The 20,988-nt window shown below is 38.4% G+C and overlaps 1 protein-coding gene across 1 annotated transcript in view; it reads right to left on the reverse strand.

The window, feature by feature from the left end:
• Positions 1-20,988, reverse strand: part of STXBP4 (syntaxin binding protein 4) — a 233,329-nt gene that overhangs the window by 113,889 nt on the left and 98,452 nt on the right. The window contains exons 12-13 of the mRNA XM_040244299.1: positions 7,903-7,992; positions 4,283-4,348 (exon numbers count right to left, since the gene is read on the reverse strand). Coding sequence (XP_040100233.1) covers positions 4,283-4,348; positions 7,903-7,992 — 156 coding nt within the window. The remainder of the gene's footprint in view (positions 1-4,282; positions 4,349-7,902; positions 7,993-20,988) is intronic.

Genomic DNA, 20,988 nt, shown 5'->3' on the forward strand with positions numbered 1-20,988 from the left:
TGCTAAAGCTGAAACTCCAGTACTTTGGCCACCTCATGCGAAGAGTTGACTCACTGGAGAAGACTGATGCTGGGAGGGATTGGGGGCAGGAGGAGAAGGGGACGAAAGAGGATGAGATGGCTGGATGGCATCACTGACTCCATGGATGTGAGTCTGAGTGAACTCTGGGAGTTGGTGATGGACAGGGAGGCCTGGTGTGCTGCGATTCATGGGGTTGCAAAGAGTTAGACACGACTGAGCAACTGAACTAAACTTTGAATATGATATGAAGTAGGGGTTGAGATTAGATTTTTCTCACACAACTATTCCCTTGTTCTAGCATCATGTATTGTAATAAGCAGTGAAAGTAAAAAGTCACTCAGTCAAGTTCGACTCGAGTGACACCATGGACTATACAGTCCATGGAATTCTCCAGGCCAGAATACTAGAGTGGGTAGCTGTTCTCTTCTCCAGGGGATCTTCCCAACCCAGGGATGGAACCCAGGTCTCCCGCAGTGCAGGTGGATTCTTTACTGACTGAGCCACCAGGGAAGCCCTGATGATAAGCAGTGCTTCCTCATTAAAGTGTCTGTGAACATTTTCAAACATCAAGTGACCCTAAGTGGGGGTCAGTTTCCACTGGTATTAAATTGTTGCTAGCTCCAAGCTTGGAGAAGGCAATGGCACCCACTCCAGTACTCTTGCCTGGAAAATCCCATGGATGGAGTAGCCTGGAAGGCTGCAGTCCATGGGGTCGCTGAGGGTCAGACACGACTGAGCGACTTCACTTTCACGGACTGGAGAAGGGAATGGCAACCCACTTCAGTGTTCTTGCCTGGAGAATCCCAGGGATGGGGGAGCCTGGTGGGCTGCCGTCTATGGGGTCGCACAGAGTTGGACACGACTGAAGCGACTCAGCAGCAGCAGCTCCAAGCTTAAAACCAGGATCAAGAAATCTAGTTCACATAGTTCCCTTCTTCCCAGAGGAGCAGGTGTCTATGTTCATGTTCCAATTCCTTCGGTAATTCCTTAAAGTCTGTGTAACAAAACCAGTTTTAGAGCTGTTTTCTGTTAGAGAACATTCTCTGTATCGTGCTCAGTACTAGAAGCTGGAAGTCCTATCTCAACATAGATTTAATTGACATTTCTCTTGTGGGAAAGACTGAAAATCTTTTTATATGTTTCATATGACCTTTAATAACTTTTTCAGTGAATGGTCTGTTCATGTCTTTTACCCATTTTTCTATGTAATTTTTGGTTTCATCTAGACTACTAAAACTTCTCCTTATAATTTGTGTATGTGGTCCAGTAACTGAGTTCTGCATATTAATTTTATTTCTTGCTAGCTTGTGAATTCCCTAATGAGTTATTTTTATCATTGATTCTGTAGGGTTTTCAAGATTTCTATTATGTCACTGTTTTATTTATTCTTTTCCAATTCAAATGTCCCTGGTTGTTTTTTCAGTCTGCAGCTTTTTAACTGCATTCTTTCTTTTTGTGATACTTTTGTCAGGTTTAGACATCAAATGTTATACTTCCTCCCAGGAAAGAATTTGGAATTTTTCTTTGTTTCTTTCTCTTTCTGCTTTTTTAAAATACCTGAACCCATTTATGTAGTTCTGGGATTAATTGCCAAAGTTTTGGTTAAATTCCCCTGTGACACTATTTTGGCCTGGTCCTTTCCTGCAGGGTGGCTTCTTGGTAACTTTATTTCTTCTATGGTTAAGCTTCTACCTCTACTGAGGCCAGTTTTGGTAAACTATATTTCCCTAAGAAAACCCATTTAAGTTATCCCATTTATATTAGATTACTGTTGTGTTCAGTCTCAATTCTGTCATACCGCCTTTTGTTGAAATTGTTGTATATATTTACTGCATTTTGACATTTTCCCTCTTTTTAAAAAAGGATTTCTTTTGATAACTGGAAGATCCATATTTTCATTCTATAAAATCCTGCAATTTGCTCAGTCTTTACCTAATCTTTTTATTGTCTGCTGTCAGTTTGAACTGATATTCACTGACTATTATACTTACACTACAGAATGATCTTATTCTGTTTTCCCCTTTTTTTCTCCCTCATCCTCTCATTAAAAAAAAAAAAAATTGCAAAACTGCATCTTTCTTTTTGGGCTTGGTTATATAGTAACATATAGGAAATGCTCATTGTTTGGAAATTCTTGCCAAAGTTATCCCAGACATTTTTTGGCTGGGGAAAACTCACCTCTCCCAGATTCTTCAGGAATACTACATGCATATATTATTCCCTGAATACTGGCACATTTGTAACTGTTGACTTGATATCTAAAAGTCAACTTGGTGGGATACAACATTCTTGATTTACACATTCATTTCTTTAGTTTCATGAAGATATCGCCCCACCAATGCCTTACTTTGTATGCTGCATCAGGAAGGCTGATGTTGGTCTCACTCTATCACCTTTGTACGTTATCTGACCCTCTCATTTGGAGGAACCATGTATTTCCCCTCTGTCTTTAACGCCTGCTAGGATGTACCCTAAGCTGACTTTTCCCCACCACCCAATAATAGTTTCAGGCTCTGTCTTTAAAGTCTGCTAGGATGTACCCTAAACTGACCTTTCCCTACCACCCAATAATAGTTCCAGGTCATCTTTTACATCTGAAAGTTTTCTTGGATTATAGTTCAAAATATTAGTGCTGTTCAGTTGTTTTGATTTACTTCCTCATGAAAATCCTTTACTTACTTCATTCTTATTTTTCTGGTTTTCTTTGATGCCTTTTCATTTGATTATATTCTTCCTTGGGAAACCTGTAGTATAGTTTCCATTTCTAGCATCATTTTGTCTTTTTCTTCTCTTTCTTTCCTAGGTTTCATCAACTCTCATTTCATTTATCCCTGTTTTTTGTCATTTTCTAAGTCTTTGTTTTTAATTCCTTATTTTGAGTTATTCTGTGTTACAGTTTTAAGGTTGAATTGTTTTGGGGTATTTTCATCAGGAAAAAAGCTTTAATTCATATTGTCTGATATTTACAGTTGTTTTGTAATGACAGGGACAGATTCCGCCCCCCCCCCCCCCAATTCTTTAACAGAAAGAATTCTTAGTTCAACAGCACCCTCTTCTGTGCAATTTCTTTTTATGGATCATGTTGTTGATGGTCATGATGGAGGGTAGATGGAGGAGGCTTGGTATGTCTTGTTTCTCTTTCATTTCTGCAAGACCCTTAATTTCCCCCTCTTATTTCCTTTTCTCTTGTTATTTCTTAGCCTCCAAGGGATACCACCCCTTCTCTATTTATTGATTCTTTTCTCCAAACAATGATTCTAGAATGCTGCTGCTTCTGGTTGCACATACTTCCTCAAGTTCTGAGAACCACCAAGTCCTGGTCACTGTTTAGTATTTTGTCACTAATAGTTAAATTTTTCTCTTTTGGGAGGTGATCTTACTTGTAGTACTTTGTCTAATTACTCTGTTCTCCCTTGTCTTTCCAGAGTTTTTAAGCCTCCCCTACTCAAGTTTCAGTGGCAGGCAAGTTGCAACAGTTTGTTGCAATTTTAAACTCTATTTATATGGGCCTTGCAGGTTCTGGTGCTCTCTATCCAATAGCCATATTTAAGGTGTAGGTCCCGGGAATTCTCTGGCAGTCCAGGGGTTAGGACTCAGTGCTTTTACTGCCATGGGCCAAGTTTCAATTCCCAGTCGAGGAACTAAGATCCCAGAAGCCATGCATGATATATCCAAAAAAAAAAAAAAAAAAAGGTGTGGGTTCCTGTATGGTTTTATGTGCTCTGTAAATTTTATATTTTCTGGGAGGATAATATTGGGGAGATTCAAAATCAGGTGACTGCCACTGATCTATAGCAATGTCCTCTTAACTTTCTACTCTTATTAACCTTTTATTTGTTACATGTATCTCTATTTCATGATATCATTGCATTTGTTTTGCTGTAAGTTACTTAAAATTCTTTGGAGAATGATAAAGAGTGAAAATAAATTTTTACTTTTTATTACTAAAGAAAAATTTTAAAATGCTTTGCCTTGGAAGTGTTTTTTTTCCCCCTTGATTTGCTTTTACTTTTAATAAAATGAATATGAGTAACAGAGAAAAGAAAAAGGAAAAATAGAAGAGAAAGAAAAAAGACTAGAAAAGCAATGAGACTGATTGTTTCAGTCCATAGATACCCAGCTCTGAAAGCAGCAGTACACTATGCTATACTTATATATCTGTAGGCTCTCAGATATTATACACATCAATACATTGCAATTATATCTCATTTGTCTACACACACACATCCACAAGACACATATAAACAATATATGCACTTACTTGTTTCACATTCTGGAGTTCTTCTGTCAATTGCTTCCTCTGCCTTTCCGATTCAAATAATTTTTCCTATATTAAAAAGCCACTGAATTAACAACTTGTTAAGAAGGTATCAATGAGCATGATTTTCAGGGCTTTGTTTCAAGGCTTACAAATTCCTCAAACATCCAGTTTCTAGAATCTGGAAATGTAGCTCCCAGTCACTTTTCTGCCTTATACATGCCATTTAAAAGTAATTAGCTCTTTACAGTATAATTGGGATGTAAACATATTTTCTGTTACTATAATTAGTCACATTTTTCTGTTACTATAATTAGTCACATTTTTTTTTTTTTCTGACCAGAAACTGAATTCAGGCTATGGCAGTGAAAGCCGGGACTCCTAACTACTAAGCCACCAGGAAACTCCTTACTAGCCACTTTTTAAAAAACCTAAAAATCTGACGCCCAAAATAAGTCAATCAGGATCAAAATGTATAAATGTCAACTAAATGCTAGGTAATAGCTATCACTGTCAAAGAGTTTGCAAATTGAGGAGCATGACTATTATAACTTAGAAGTCCCTCTTACCGTACATACGAAAGAGGACTATGAAACAGAGTTGACCATAATGTTCCCAATTTAGTTAATTTTTGTAAGATTATCCATAAAAATGAACATATAACTAGTGTAATCAAAATATGAAATAATAGTTACTAAGGTGGAATAATACTGGCATCCCAAACAAATATTAAAATCTTTGAACTTAAAATTAAGGATATTGAGAATAACACCCTAAAACGTTCAATTTTGTTATGTCATAAATAAATCCACATTTTATTGATCAAATCAGAGATACTATAAGTACTTTAAGAGCCATTTTACTTATAAACCTGAGCAGAGGAATTGCTAGATTATAATGAGTGGTAAACATTCATGGCAACATTGGAATGTTTACAAGAAGCAATCTACTTTCTGCTATACTTGAGTTCATTCTTGTCTAAGAGATGAAATGAAGGTACATGAAGATGAATATAACATAGCAATCTAACGAATCTGCCGCAGAACAGAAGCCAAGAAACTTCTGGCTCTTGGGCTTTTATGCTCTGGTAAGTCACCTTCACTCTTTGTGTCCTAGTTTTTTGCATCTGTAAATGGAAAATATATCTATTTTCATTCAACTTTGCAAAGCGGTAGCAATATGAACTCTGCAGAAAGGCTTTAAGTTAAATAAAGCCCATGGAACTTTTAAAAATCATTCTTGCAGAATAAAAATTAGCCACTGGCATCAAATTTTCTTGGTTCCATTTTTATTTGTAACTCAAATCAGACATGATAAACAGATCAAAGGATAATGGGAAGTGATGAGAGACATCTACACATTCTGTGAAATCCATTTAACAACCTCTGCTTTTTGTGTAGATGTGTGTATAATACAAGCAGAAAAACTCAAAGTACAAAGATTATCTCAAACAAAACATTTATTGCTGTGTAGTTTTTTCTGTATTTAAGCAACTGGCTCTCAGCCAATAGATAGGTTTTCAGGTGAAGGAAATTATATAAAATATGTTTTACCTGTGATTTCAGGTTTTGTCACAGTAGGATATGTTCACTTACATCTCGTAAATTTTAAATACAAATCCTGATTTACTCAATAGTTCCTCCGGAAAGCTTTGCTTAAATGTTAAATGAATACATCTTTAAATTAAATTCTAATTATTACCACTGATACTCCAGTAAAAAACAAAAATATATCAACTAAATTTAACAATGATAAACACTGGGGCTTCCATGGTAGCTCAGACAGTAAATAATCTGTCTGCAATGCAGAAGATCCGGGTTTGATCCCTGGGTCAGGAAGATCCCTTGGAGTAGGGAATGGCAACCTCCTTTGTTCTTGCCTGCAGCATTTCACAGACAGAGGAGCTAGGCAAGCTACAGTCACAAAGAGTTAGACATGATCAAGAATTAAGATGAAAAATATAAATTTAGCTTTAATAATTGACAGTAGTTTTTTCTCATTCTCTTAAAAAACATCTGCAGTGTTGGTTATACTGGTAAGATAGCATATTTATATAATTTACTCTGTGTAAGTCACTGAATCTTATGGTTCATCAGAATTTTCTGAGGCTCTCAGATCTTTTACATTTCATCATAGGGAACTGGTTAAATAATCTAGAACAGAACCTTTGGAGGATAGGAGAGGCACTGAAAAGAATTAAGTAAATTCGTATATATTAACCTGAAAAGTTATCTAAGATATAATGCTAATAACAAAGAGAAAAAAAGAAGACAAGTTGTAAAAAAGTGTATAACATATGAAACAATTCTGTGGAAGTTAAAGAAGCAAATATACACATAATTTTTAGCATATGCTTGGGTACACAGAGAAAGTCTCTGAAAGGGTAAATAAGATATGTTAAACAATAGCTTCCTCTAGAGGTCAGAATTTAAAAACTAAAGTAGCACGGAAATTTCTTTCTTTTTTTAATTTGGTGTAAAGATTTTACCTCAATAAAAATGAAACAAATAATAGAATTTCACTTATTTAAGAAACTAATTAAAAATAATTTCGGGCTTCCCTGGTGGCTCAGTGGTAAAGAATCTGCCTGCCAATGCCGGAGACTCAGGCTTTCGAAACGTGACCTAGGAAAAGTCCTACATGCATTGGAGAAACAAAGCCTGTGCACAGGTTCAACTAGTGAACCTGTGACCTAGAACCTGGGCACCACAAGTGCTGGGCCCATGTGCCACAGCTACTGAATCCCGCATGCCCTGGAGCCCGCGCTCTGCAACAGTCCAAGTCACCACACGAAAGGCCGTGTACCACAACTAGAGTGTCACCCCCACTCTCTGCAACTAGAGGAAAGTCTGTGCAGCAATGCAGACCCAGCACAGCCAAAAATAAACACAGAAAAAAAATTTAAATATACTCCTATGATGAATTAGTGGAAAACAAGTAGTTACACTGCTTTTCTTGAAGACCTAAAAAATATACTGGCTTTCCATAAAAATTAAGATACAAATTTAATATTCTAAACACAAAATTAAAACATATATAGAGAAAGAAAATCTTATAGTATATTTGAGAAATACATTTGTTTTTATTTCCTTTAAATCTCAATCTATTAATTTCAAATTATGTTAGCAAAACAAGATGTCCCTGAAGTATTCCCATGAACATAGGAGAAAATGTATTTTCCCATGAACATCTGAGGATCTAAAATTGTCATGGCTTGCTTCATTGGCTCTTCATGCTTCCCATCAGTGTGAGAAAAAAAGGGGTTAGAAGCAGTCAGATTAGAAGGTATGACTACAAACCACACTGTTCACAATGAATCTGTGAAATATAAATAATGAGTATGTGAGCTAAAAAATTTACTCTCTAAAGGTCAGCTGAGGAAATCACTGACTGTGAAATATAAATAATGAGTATATGAGCTAAAAAATTTACTCTCTAAAGGTCAGCTAAGGAAATAAATATTAATTAATTTGATATTAATATTCTATACTAAGCTATTTGATATTGATATTCTTTAAAAAAAACCAAAAACTAAGTTTCGATACTCCAGAATTCAACACAAGATAATTTTCTTTCTTTTCTTTATACAAAAGAAAATATAAGGAAGCTAAACTGGAGATTACCTTAAGTGTATTCACTTCTTCCAAGGCATTACTTCTTTCATGCTTAAGTTTTTCCATTTCATCTAAGGAATCACCTGTCTCCTGAGAAATCTGTAGGCAAGACAAGAAGGAAGAGTTAGAACAGAACAGGGAACAACGGACTGGTCCAAATTGGGAAAGAAGTATGTCAAGGTTGTATATTGCCACACTGCTTATTTAACATATATGCAGAACACATGACGAAAATGCCAGGCTGGATGAATCACAAGTTGGAATCAAGACTCTCAGAAGAAGTATCAATAACCTAAGATGTGCAGATGATACCACCTAATGACAAATAGCAAAGAGGAACTAAAAGCCGGCTTAAAACTCAATATTCTAAAAATGAAAATCATGGCCTCTGGTCCCATCAGTTCAGTCGCTCAGTAGTGTCCGACTCTTTGTGTCCCCATGAACTGCAGCACACCAGGCCTCCCTGCTACTGCTGCTGATGCTAAGTCGCTTCAGTCGTGTCCGACTCTGTGCAACCCCACAGACGGCAGCCCATTAGGCTCCCCCATCCCTGGGATTCTCCAGGCAAGAATACTGGAGTGGGTTGTCATTTCTTTGTTCAATGCGTGAAAGTGAAAAGTGAAAGGAAGTCACTCAGTAGTGTCCGACTCTTAGTGACCCCATGGACAGCAGCCTACCAGGCTCTGCCGTCCATGGGATTTTCCAGGCAAGAGTACTGGAGTGGGGTGCCATCACCTTCTCCGCCAGGCCTCCCTGTCCATCACCAGCTCCCAGAGTCCATTCAAACCCATGTCCATCGAGTCGGTGATGCCATCCAACCATCTCATTCTCTGGCGTCCACTTTTCCTCCTGCCCTCAATCTTTCCCAGCATCAGGGTCTTTTCAAATGAGAAAGCTCTTCTCATCAGGTGGCCAAAGTATTGGAGTTTCAGCTTCAACATCAGTCCTTCCAATGAACACCCAAGACTGATTTCCATTAGGATGGACTGAGTGGATCTCCTTGCAGTCCAAGGGACTCTCAAGAGTCTTCTCCAACACACCACAGTTCAAAAGCATCAATTCCTCAGCACTCAGCCTTCTTTATAGTCCAACTCTCACATCCATACATGACCACTGGAAGAACTACAGCCTTGACTAGACGGACCTTTGTTGGCAAAGTAATATCTCTGCTTTTTAATATGCTGTCTAGGTTGGTCATAACTTTCCTTCCAAGGAGTAAGCGTCGTCTAATTTCATGGCTGCAGTCACCATCTGCAGTGATTTTGGAGCCTAGAAAAATAAAGTCTGACACTGTATCCACTGTTTCCCCATCTATTTGCCATGAAGTGATGGGACCAGATGCCATGATCTTAGTTTTCTGAATGTTGAGCCAACTTTTTCACTCTCTTCTTTCACTTTCATCAAGAAGCTCTTTAGTTCTTCCTCACTTTCTGCCATAAGGGTGGTGTCATATGCATTTCTGAGGTTATTGATATTTCTCCCAGCAATCTTGATTCCAGCTTGTACTTATTCCAACCCAGCGTTTCTCATGATGTACTCTGCACAGAAGTTAAATAAGCAGGGTGACAATACACAGCCTTGACGTATTCCTTTCCCTATTTGGAACCAGTCTGTTGTTCCATGTCCAGTTCTAACTGTTGCTTCCTGACCTGCATACAGATTTCTCAGGAGGCAGGTCAGGTGGTCTGGTATTCCCATCTCTCTCAGAATTTTCCACAGTTTATTGTGATCCACACAGTCAAAGGCTTTGGCATAGTCAATAAAGCAGAGATAGTTGTTTTTCTGGAACTCTCTTGCTTTTTCGATGATTCAGTAGATGTTGGCAATTTGATCTCTCATTCCTCTGCCTTTTCTAAAACCAGCTTGAATATCTTAAAGTTCACGGTTCATGTGTTGCTGAAGCCTGGCTTGGAGAATTTTAAGCATTACTTTACTAGCGTGTGATGTCAGTGCAAATGTGCAGTAGTTGAGCATTTTTTTGGCATTACCTTTCTTTGGGATTAGAATAAAAACTGACCTTTTCCAGTACTGTGGCCTCTGCTGAGTTTTTCAAATTTGCTGGTCCCATCACTTCATGGCAAATAGATGAGGAAAAAGTAGAAACGGTAACAGATTTTACTTTCTTGGGCTCCAAAATCACTGCAGATGGTGACTGAAGTCATGAAATTAAAAGACACTTGTTCCTTGAAAAAAAAAGCTATGACAGAATATTACAAAGCTACACAGAATACTACAAAGCAGAGACATCATTTTAGTGACAAAAGTCGGGTCTAGTTAAAGTTATTGTTTTTCCAGTAGTCATGTACAGATGCGAGAGTTGGACCATAAAGAAGGCTGAGGGCCAAAAAATTGATGCTTTTGAACTGTGGTATTGGAGAAGTCTCTTGAGAGTCCCTTGGACAGCAAGGAGATCAAACCAGTTAATCCTAAAGGAAATAAGTCTTAAATATTCATTGGAAGGACTGATGCTGAAGCTGAAGTTCTAACACTTTGGCCACCTGATGCAAAGAGCCGACTCACTGGAAAAGACCTTGATGCTGGGAAAGATTGAGAGCAAGAGGAGAAGGGGGTGACAGAGGATGAGATGGTTGGATGGCATCATGGACTCATGGACATGAGTTTGAACAAACTCTGGGAGACAGTGAAGGACTGGGAAGCCTGGTGTGATACAGTTTGTGGGGCCAAAAAGAGTTGGACATGACTCAACAACTGAACAACAGCAACAAAGCAATCACAGGGAAGAAACTGTAAATATTAAAATACGAGACAAAAGTTATATATTAGACACTAATTATGAGAGCTAAAATTCTCTTTTGATGAATCTTAGGCTTTTGCATTACAATAACAAGATTCAGTTTCTTACTTTGGAGTTGTTTCGTTAGATAAAAGAGAATATTAAATAATCTGGGGTAACAATTCATTTAAGCTTAACCTTATATTTTTGCTACTAATACAGAATTTAGACATTTATGAGGTATACACAATCTGTATACATTACTGTCATCTTTAAAATTCTTATTCTAACAATTTTTCATTAAAATCCAAATTTTAAGGCTGTGTTTATAATGTATGTGTTTATAAGTGCTTTCAATATGTATGTGTTTATATATATAAAACATATACACACAATGGAGTATTCAGTTCAGTTCAGTTCAGTTCAGTTGCTCAGTTGTGTCCGACTCTTTGCGACCCCATGAATCGCAGCATGCCAGGCCTCCCTGTCAATCACCAACTCCCGGAGTTCATTCAGACTTACATACATCGAGTCCGTGATACCATCCAGCCATCTCATCCTCGGTCATCCCATTCTCCTCCTGCCCCCAATTCCTCCCAGCATCAGAGTCTTTTCCAATGAGTCAACTCTTCGCATGAGGTGGCCAAAGTACTGGAGCTTCAGCTTTAGCATCATTTCTTCCAAAGAAATCCGAGGGCTGATCTTCAGAATGGACTGGTTGGATCCTCTTGCAGTCCAAGGGACCCTCAAGAGTCTTCTCCAAAACCACAGTTCAAAAGCATCAATTCTTTGGTGCTCACCCTTCTTCACAGTCCAACTTTCACATCCATACATGACCAGTGGAAACACCATAGCCTTGACTACACGGACCTTAATCGGCAAAGTAATGTCTCTGCTTTTGAATATGCTATCTAGGTTGGTCATAACTTTTCTTCCAAGGAGTAAGCATCTTTTAATTTCATGGCTGCACTCACCATCTGCAGTGATTTTGGAGCCCCCAAAAATAAAGTCTGACACTGTTTCCACTGTTTCCCCATCTATTTCCCATGGAGTGATGGGACCGGATGCCATGATCTTTGTTTTCTGAATGTTGAGCTTTAAGCCAACTTTTTTTGCTCTCCTCTTTCACTTTTATCAAGAGGCTTTTAAGCTCCTCTTCACTTTCTGCATAAGGGTGGTGTCATCTGCATATCTGAGGTTACTGATATTTCTCCCGGCAATCTTGATTCCAGCTTGTGTTTCTTCCAGTCCAGCGTTCCTCATGATGTACTCTGCATAGAAGTTAAATAAGCAGGGTGACAATATACAGCCTTGACATACTCCTTTTCCTATTTGGAACCAGTCTGTTGTTCCATGTCCACTTCTAACTGTTGCTTCCTGACCTGCATACAGATTTCTCAAGAGGCAGGTTAGGTGGTCTGGTATTCCCACCTCTTTCAGAATTTTCCACAGTTTATTGTGAACCACACAGTCAAAGGCTTTGGCATAGTCAATGAAGCAGAAATAGATGTTTTTCTGGAACTCTTGCTTTTTTGATGATCCAGCGGATGTTGGCAATTTGATCTCTGGTTCCTCTGCCTTTTCTAAAACCGGCTTGAACATCAGGGAGTTCACGATTCACGTATTGCTGAAGCCTGGATTGGAGAATTTTGAGCATTACTTTACTAGAGTGTGAGATGAGTGCAATTGTGAGGTAGTTTGAGCGTTCTTTGGCATTGCCTTTCTTTGGGATTGGAATGAAAACCAACCTTTTCCAGTCCTGTGGCCACTGCTGAGTTTTCCAAATTTGCTGGCATATTGAGTGCAGCACTTTCACAACATCATCTTTCAGGATTTGAAACAGCTCAACTGGAATTCCATCACCTCCACTAGCTTTGTTCATAGTGATGCTTTCTAAGGCCCACTTGACTTCACATTCCAAGATGTCTGGCTTTAGATTAGTGACCACATCATCATGATTATCTGGGTCATGAAGATCTTTTTTGCACAGTTCTTCCATGTATTCTTGCCACCTCTTCTTAATATCTTCTGCTTCTGTTAGGTCCAGACCGTTTCTGTCCTTTATCGAGCCCATCTTTGCATGAAATGTTCCCTTGGTATCTCTAATTTTCTTGAAGAGATCTCTAGTCTTTCCCATTCTGTTCTTTTCCTCTATTTCTTTGCACTGATCGCTGAAGAAGGCTTTCTTATCTCTTCTTGCTATTCTTTGGAACTCTGCATTCAGATGCTTATCTTTCCTTTTCTCCTTTGCTTTTTGCCTCTCTTCTTTTCACAGCTATTTGTAAGGCCTCCCCAGACAGCCATTTTGCTTTTTTGCATTTCTTTTCCATGGGGATGGTCTTGATCCCTGTCTCCTGTACAATGTCACGAACCTCATTCCATAGTTCATCAGGCACTCTATCAGATCTAGGCCCTTAAATCTATTTCTCACTTTCACTGTATAATCATAGGGATTTGATTTAGGTCATACCTGAATGGTCTAGCGGTTTTCCCTACTGTCTTCAATTTGAGTCTGAATTTGGTAATAAGGAGTTCATGATCTGAGCCACAGTCAGCTCCTGGTCTTGTTTTTGTTGACTGTATAGAGCTTCTCCATCTTTGGCTGCAAAGAATATAATCAATCTGATTTTGGTGTTGACCATCTGGTGATGTCCATGTGTAGAGTCTTCTCTTGTGTTGTTGGAAGAGGGTGTTTGCTATGACCAGTGCATTTTCTATTTCTGTTAAAACTCTATTATCTTTGCCCTGCTTCATTCTGTATTCCAAGGCCAAATTTGCCTGTTACTCCAGGTGTTTCTTGACTTCCTACTTTTGCATTCCAGTCCCCTATAATGAAAAGGACATCTTCTTGGGGTGTTAGTTCTAAAAGGTCTTGTAGGTCTTCATAAAACCATTCAACTTCAGTTTCTTCAGCGTTACTGGTTGGGGCATAGACTTGGATAACTCTGATATTGAATGGTTTGCCTTGGAGACGAACAGAGATCATTCTGTCGTTTTTGAGATTGCATCCAAGTACTCCATTTCGGACTCTTTTGTTGACCATGATGGCTAATCCATTTCTTCTGAGGGATTCCTGCCTGAATAGTAGTATTAGTCAGCCATAAAAATGAATAAAATAAGGCCATTTGCAGCTACGTGTTTGGACATAGAGAATATTATACTTGGTGAGATAAGCTAGACAGATGAAAGGCAATACTATATGATATGACTTACATGTGAAGTCTAAAAGATAATACAAATGAATGTATATATAAAGCAGAAACAGACTCACAGCAATAGAAAACAAACCTATGGTTACTGGAAAGGAAAGAGAAGAAGAGAGGGCCAAATTAGGCATATGGGATAACAGATACAAATGACTAGATAAGCAATAAGAATATACTGTATAGCACTGAGAGTTGAATCACTATGTTGTACACCTGAAACTAACATAACATAGTATATCAACCACACTTCTATTTAAAAAAAAGACTTTATGAGTTAACAACATCAACTGTTCCCTAAAGATATCCACTCCAAGTACGTATCCACAGCTAACAAAATACTGGACATTATCAACCAAGATAGTTTACATGAACCCAGTAAAGTACATTAATTGATTATGTGACTTGTTCTAAGTAAAGAAAACATATCAGCCAAAGTGCCTTAAAAAGATTCCTGCACAGAAATTGTGTCTTGAGGATATTAATAATTCATGCACAGGTGAACAAAAACAACAAGGAAATAGAGATGACAATTTCTCTTACTTCTAGTTTGATCTCTAACAATTACAAGGTAAACAAAAAAACAATGGCAATCTTATCAGAGATAAAAATCCAAGTCTAATTACATCTCTTTTCTATGTGGAAGTTAGAACTAAAAATAAAGTATAGAAAATACAATTTAAAGGACTGAATAGAGAAACTGACTGCTATCTAAACATGAGATTTAAAAGCAGGGCCCTTCAGAGAGGAGAGGTGAATGCAGAGTAGGAAAAAAATAATACAAATAGTTAATAATATCAACCATTGACTGGGAATTTTGTACAGATACACTGCTAAGGACTACTTATTTTCAATATTAAATCTTTAGCATTATTTTTAAAACCTTGTCTTCATTTCACAGATGAGGCAAAGAGCTCAAAAGTTTACCAACATGCCTAGGGCATTTTCACAGCCAAAAAGCAGCTATTTGAAGATTCCCACTGAGTTCAGATTTTTACTAACTGTTCAAAATAAATCATGCTGGTATGGAAATGATAAACTTAGATTTGCTTTCCAAATCCTAGGATATCACAAGTAGAAGTCATCCCTTAAGTTTTGGCAGAAATATTTTTCCTAAAATTACTGCTTCCTTTTGCCCTGACACATTTGCTTTTGTGTATTTATGGTCATTATCCATAATATATATGATCTCATATTCATCTGTCTTTGCTATTCTATTTCATTCTTAAATTGTTTAGATTACTTCTGAATACAGTCTCAAATGTAGCAATATTCCCAAAGAGTGTTCCAAAAGATACTAGTTTTGCATAAAACCATAAGAGGGTGATGGTCATGGTGGCAGTGGTCCTTGCAGGTCAGCTAAGTTAGAGAAATGTAAGATTTAGAAAAGTTAGCTTTCTTCCCTGCAGGTCTTCTAGTAGCTCTGATATGCTAAATAGCATTTTGAATACCCCAAATTGGAACCTAACGACTTGTTTTCCGACCATATTACACACACAACCCTCCTTTATTTTGTGGCATCTCATGGGACTAATGTCTACCGAGAACATTCTGGGAAACACTACTCAACATTCAGATTTGCTTATTCTACCTCGTTAGCTTAAGAAGCAAAATTCTTCTTAAGAAGAACTTAAGAGTTTAAATAAGAATCCAGATAACAGAGTTATAAAAATTTACTAAGATAAATTATGGATTGGGTTTTTAGGCATATAGTCATCATTTTTGAGTTTAAAATGAACATAAATCATGAATGAAAGAATCCATGGTATCATTTTGGGAGGCAAAACACTACACTAACATTCAGAGAACAAACTATGATTTACAAAATGTTTTAAACTCTATTGTTATTTTAGGGCTAAGCAGCAAAACCTGGCCATAGATATTACTTGTGAATTCTTTGAAAAGCCCCTTCGTGGTCAGTGACTTTCCAAATATGCTTCAGCTAAGGAGATCAGCCCTGGGATTTCTTTGGAAGAAGTGATGCTAACTAAAGCTGAAACTCCAGTACTTTGGCCACCTCATGCGAAGAGTTGACTCATTGGAAAAGACTCTGATGCTGGGAGGGATTGGGGGCAGGAGGAGAAGGGGACGACAGAGGATGAGATGACTGGATGGCATCACCGACTCGATGGACGTGAATCTGAGTGAACTCCGGGAGTTGGTGATGGACAGGGAGGCCTGGTGTGGCTGCGATTCATGGGGTCACAGGGAGTCGGACACGACTGAGTGACTGAACTGAACTGAATGAGATAAACTGTTGCTATTTAACATCAATGATTCCAGACAGATACCTATTTTCTAATCTACCTCCAGCTCTTGACCTTTATCCTCTTTACCTTCTTACATCTCTTTCTTACCTGGTTCTCATGATATCATTTTCAACCCTTGGGCCCCCGGACCTCTGTGATACTTGGTAAACAACATTATAAATCATTTCTATTCTGCTTTCTCAAGTCTGCAATGTAGTATCATAAGACCCTACAGAGAGTCACTGCGCTGCGCTCAGAGGGCCTCACCTCAGCTCTCCCTTCACTATTGCTCCACCATCACCGTTTTTAAGTTATTTGACTTGTGCCAATTCTGGATAGCCACTATTGCACTGGCCACATTCACAACCTCAATTCTTAAACAGAACAACAACCACTGTTTCAGTCTAATTTTATTGATAAAGCGTTCCATTATGAACCATCCCATCCAATTACCTTCTTTCCTTAAAATTTCTGTGTATTCCCTTATTTTCCCCTGCCTAATCCTTTTATTTCTTATAATCTGGTTTACATATCTTTCCTCCCTCCTCATATTTTAATAATAATTACTTGTAGTGTCACCAAACAACCTACTATGAGAAAAAATATGCCCCTCATCAACTTTCCTTAACCACTTTCTTACACATAGTATTGCTCAAGCCATTTGTCCTTGAAACCTTCTCTTCCCTAGGTTTTTGATACTCTACTGTCTCATCTACCCTCAGGATATTTAGGCTGTTTCTAATGACTTCATTTCATTTCTATTTCTTAAATGGAGAAAAGTTCCCCAAAGTTTGTCTTTTTCTGCCACCTTCTCTACAAGCTGTCCCTGAGTGATAACATGCACTGCCATGCTATTACAACTATCACCCTTCACATAATTTGCAAGTCCCTCTCCTGATGTATAGTTCCTTATTGCCTTTCGGTTATTTATACCAGTCAGCATCATGAACTTTTTCCAAAACACAGCCCATCATCTTCTCTACTTTTCTCTTCTTATTCCTTCTTCCTAGTAAAAAACCAGTATATCATTGAGGTGAGGTGAAGCTGCGCAGTCATGTCCGACTCTTTGCAACGCCATGGACTGTAGCCTACCAGGCTCCTCCGTCCATGGGATTTTCCAGGCAAGAGTACTGGAGTGGGTTGCCATTTCCTTCTCCAGAGGATCTTCCGCACCCAGGGATCAAACCCAAGTCTCCCGCAGTGTAGGCAGACACGTTACCATCTGAGCCACCAGGGAAAATCTAATAGATCATTAATCACCCTAATAAAAAACTCTGGGGTTACCTTTAACTCATTCTCCTTTGCTCTGACATTCAAACGCATGCTTCATTGACAGCATACTTGTTTGGTCAATGTGTTAGATATGTCTCTCTGTTCCTTTCTCATTCTTCTCACCTCTCTTTATTCATCCATATCTGCAGTCTTTCTTTGCTCCCCTGTCTAGACTACCAACCACCACTTTAACCCCTTCCAAGATAAACAACACTATTTAAGATTCAGTCAGTTCAGTTCAGTTCAGTTCAGTCACTCAGTCGTGTCCGACTCTTTGTGACCCCATGAATCATAGCACGCCAGGCCTCCCTGTCCATCACCATCTCCCGGAGTTCACTCAGACTCACGTCCATCAAGTCAGTGATGCCATCCAGCCATCTCATCCTCTGTCGTCCCCTTCTCCTCCTGCCCCCAATCCCTCCCAGCATCAGAGTCTTTTCCTATCAGTCAACTCTTTGCACGAGGTGGCCAAAGTACCGGAGTTTCAGCTTCAGCATCATACCCTCCAAAGAAATCCCAGGGCTGATCTCCTTCAGAGTGGACTGGTTGGATCTCCTTGCAGTCCAAGGGACTCTCAAGAGTCTTCTCCAACACCACAGTTCAAAAGCATCAATTCTTCGGCACTCAGCTTTCTTCACAGTCCAACTCTCACATCCATACATGACCACTGGAAAAACCATAGCCTTGACTAGATGGACCTTTGTTGGCAAAGTAATGTCTCTGCTTTTCAATATGCTATCTAGGTTGGTCATAACTTTTCTTCCAAGGAGTGTCTTTTAATTTCATGGCTGCAATCACCATCTGCAGTGATTTTGGAGCCCAAAAAATAAAGTCTGACACTGTTTCCACTGTTTCCCCATCTATTTAAGATTACTATTTCTAAAATATCACTTTGATTATATCACTATTCTCCTTAATAGTTACTAACTTAACTACAGGTACAGTCAGTCAATTCAGTCGCTCAGTCATGTCTGACCTGTTGCGACCCCATGGACTGCAGCAGGCCAGGCCTCCCTATGTATCACCAACTCCCGGAGTTTACCCAAACTCATGTCCATTGACTCAGTGATGCCATCCAACCATCTCATCCTCTGTCGTCACCTTCTCCTTCTGCCTTCAATCAGCTTCAGCATCTAGTCAGTGTCAAAGTTTAATATTTATTCTTCCTTTCTTCTCTGACCTGCATGTACTCAACTATCTTTTTTAAAAAGTAGATTACTCTCTGCTTACTATCACATTTATTTTTTCATGCTAATACTCATCACTCTGATCACCTCTTGAGCAGATAAAATCCTATATGATTCAAAACTCACTCAAGGGAATTCCCTGGCAGCCCAGCGGTTAGGACTCCACGCTTCCATGGCAGGGGACCTGAGTTTGATCCCCTGTCCAGCAAGTCATGTGGCATAGCCAAGAAAACACCAAAACAAAAAATGAAAACTCACTCAAATGCCACCTCTGTTACAACTTTTCCCTGAGTGCTCTAAGTTCTGTTATTACTATGGCCTTATCACAATGCATTTCTAAACTTTATTTGTATACATGAATTTTCTTACATTATATCCTAAATTCCTTGAGGGACAGGCTTGAGTTTTATTTACATTATAACATGTGCTGGAGCAACTAGCAATGCCACACACACTGCAGCTGTTTAATATACATGTAATATTTCATGGATGAGTATGTAGTGAAGTGCGTATAAAGTATTTACTGCTACACACAGTGAGAAATATCATTTATATCATGACCCAAGTATCAGCTAAACATTATCACTTTTATTATACACAGTTCACATTAATATTTTCCATTCTATTCTATTTCCCTTGTTAAAATACAATCACATAACTGATTGAGCAAGGACTCCAGTTGTGATTTTAATATAACCTATTTATGATACGTGATTACTGTGGTAAACCCATCATATCTTCATGGACCATCGTCTGCTGATGCTAAGTTTAGAACACTGCTAAATGGAGGCTCCAATCTTGCCTTTTCTAGATGTAATCTCATGCCAGTAGCAGGTATAGCACTGTGTGAATTTTTAATATAGCAATGACGACTAGAATCACAGCAAGATAATTATATTTTTGGTTCTAAATGCCATATTATTACAAAAGCAAAAAGTTTTTTGTCCACTAAACAAAAGCAGGACTTACAGTGACTCAGCAATTCCTTCTTAAGACAGCATTTCAAGAAATCTTATGAGTCAGACAGAATGATCAGCAAATGAAGCTAGTTACAAAAGAGTACATATTGTATGATTCTATTTATTACTGTATCCATTATGCTTTAGTAAAAATATTTTTAAAAAATAAAGGAAAATATAAGCCAAAAAACCAGAGAAACATATGGGTAAAAAACAAGCATTCTTAACAGATGGATTACAAAATCTGATTCTCTTCTTTAAGATGACATGGTTGAAGGGGTGAGCACACTGGCATTTCCCCATCTTCACAGAATGTCAGTAGTCTGACCTCAGATCAAGTGATATACTATTTCATACGAGGCACTATAGTGTTAACTAAAACAAACAAACAAAATAGAACAAAAAAACTTGGGCTAATACTGCTAAGTCACTTCAGTCGTGTCTGACTCTGTGTGACCCCATAGATGGCAGCCCATCAGGCTCCCCCGTCCCTGGGATTCTCCAGGCAAGAACACTGGAGTGGGTTGCCATTTCCTTCTCCAATGCACGAAAGTGAAAAGTGAAAGTGAAGTCGCTCAGTCGTGTCTGACCTTCAGCGACCCCATGGACTGCAGCCTTCCAGGCTACTCCATCCATGGGATTTTCCAGGCAAGAATACTAGAGTGGGTTGCCACTGCCTTCTCCAGGCTAATATAAAAATATTTTTAGAATGTTTCTGGTAAGCTGCTTGACAAGCAGTGATTTTTAACAGTATTTTCAAATGTTGGTGCATAACTTATTAGTAAATTATAAGACCTAATATTATAAGACTGGACTGGAATTGAGTATTAAATAAGAATACAAGGATGTAAAAAAGGCTAAGTAACGCTTTGAGATTTTTGTTTCAGTTATATACGTGAGTGTGGTAAAGTAAAAATGGATTCTTATCGTGGATTTGTGGATTCAGGTGAAAAAAAAAGGAAAGCCAACATTTAATGGGGACTCTTCTGTGTGTTGACAAGTAGAATATTACAGAAAAATTCTTGTACACTGATATAATGACTCTTGCACAATATTTGATCTGAAGCTACAAAATAGGAAATTACTGGCATGTAGGCCTTGTACAATTACTATCAGCACTTTGCTTTTGCTATCAAAATGCCAAATACTGAATACATTCTTATCGGCTCTAAAATCATATTGGTATTGATAAAAAGGAAGTAAATTACTAATTTGGAGACCAAGTATTTCTTTGCAGTTGCTAAGGAAGCTCTGCATGCTCATTCCCTACTTGGCTTATGTAAGCCCCCCAACCACCTCTGCCTTTTTTTATCAAAATGGGTATGGTAACTTCTAATACTGTTTGGTAATTAGAAAACAATGTTCTGCTGTCACATTAAGTAGGTAAGAACATAACACCTAGATGAGAGGAAGGAAACTGTGCTCTGACTGCTCCAGTCTTCCTACTCTAAAGGCTACAGAATCAGTTTTGCTAAATCAGTGCCTCAATTC

The sequence above is a fragment of the Oryx dammah genome, unplaced genomic scaffold (assembly GCF_014754425.2).
Source record: "Oryx dammah isolate SB20612 unplaced genomic scaffold, SCBI_Odam_1.1 HiC_scaffold_8, whole genome shotgun sequence".
NCBI classification, from domain to species: domain Eukaryota; kingdom Metazoa; phylum Chordata; class Mammalia; order Artiodactyla; family Bovidae; genus Oryx; species Oryx dammah.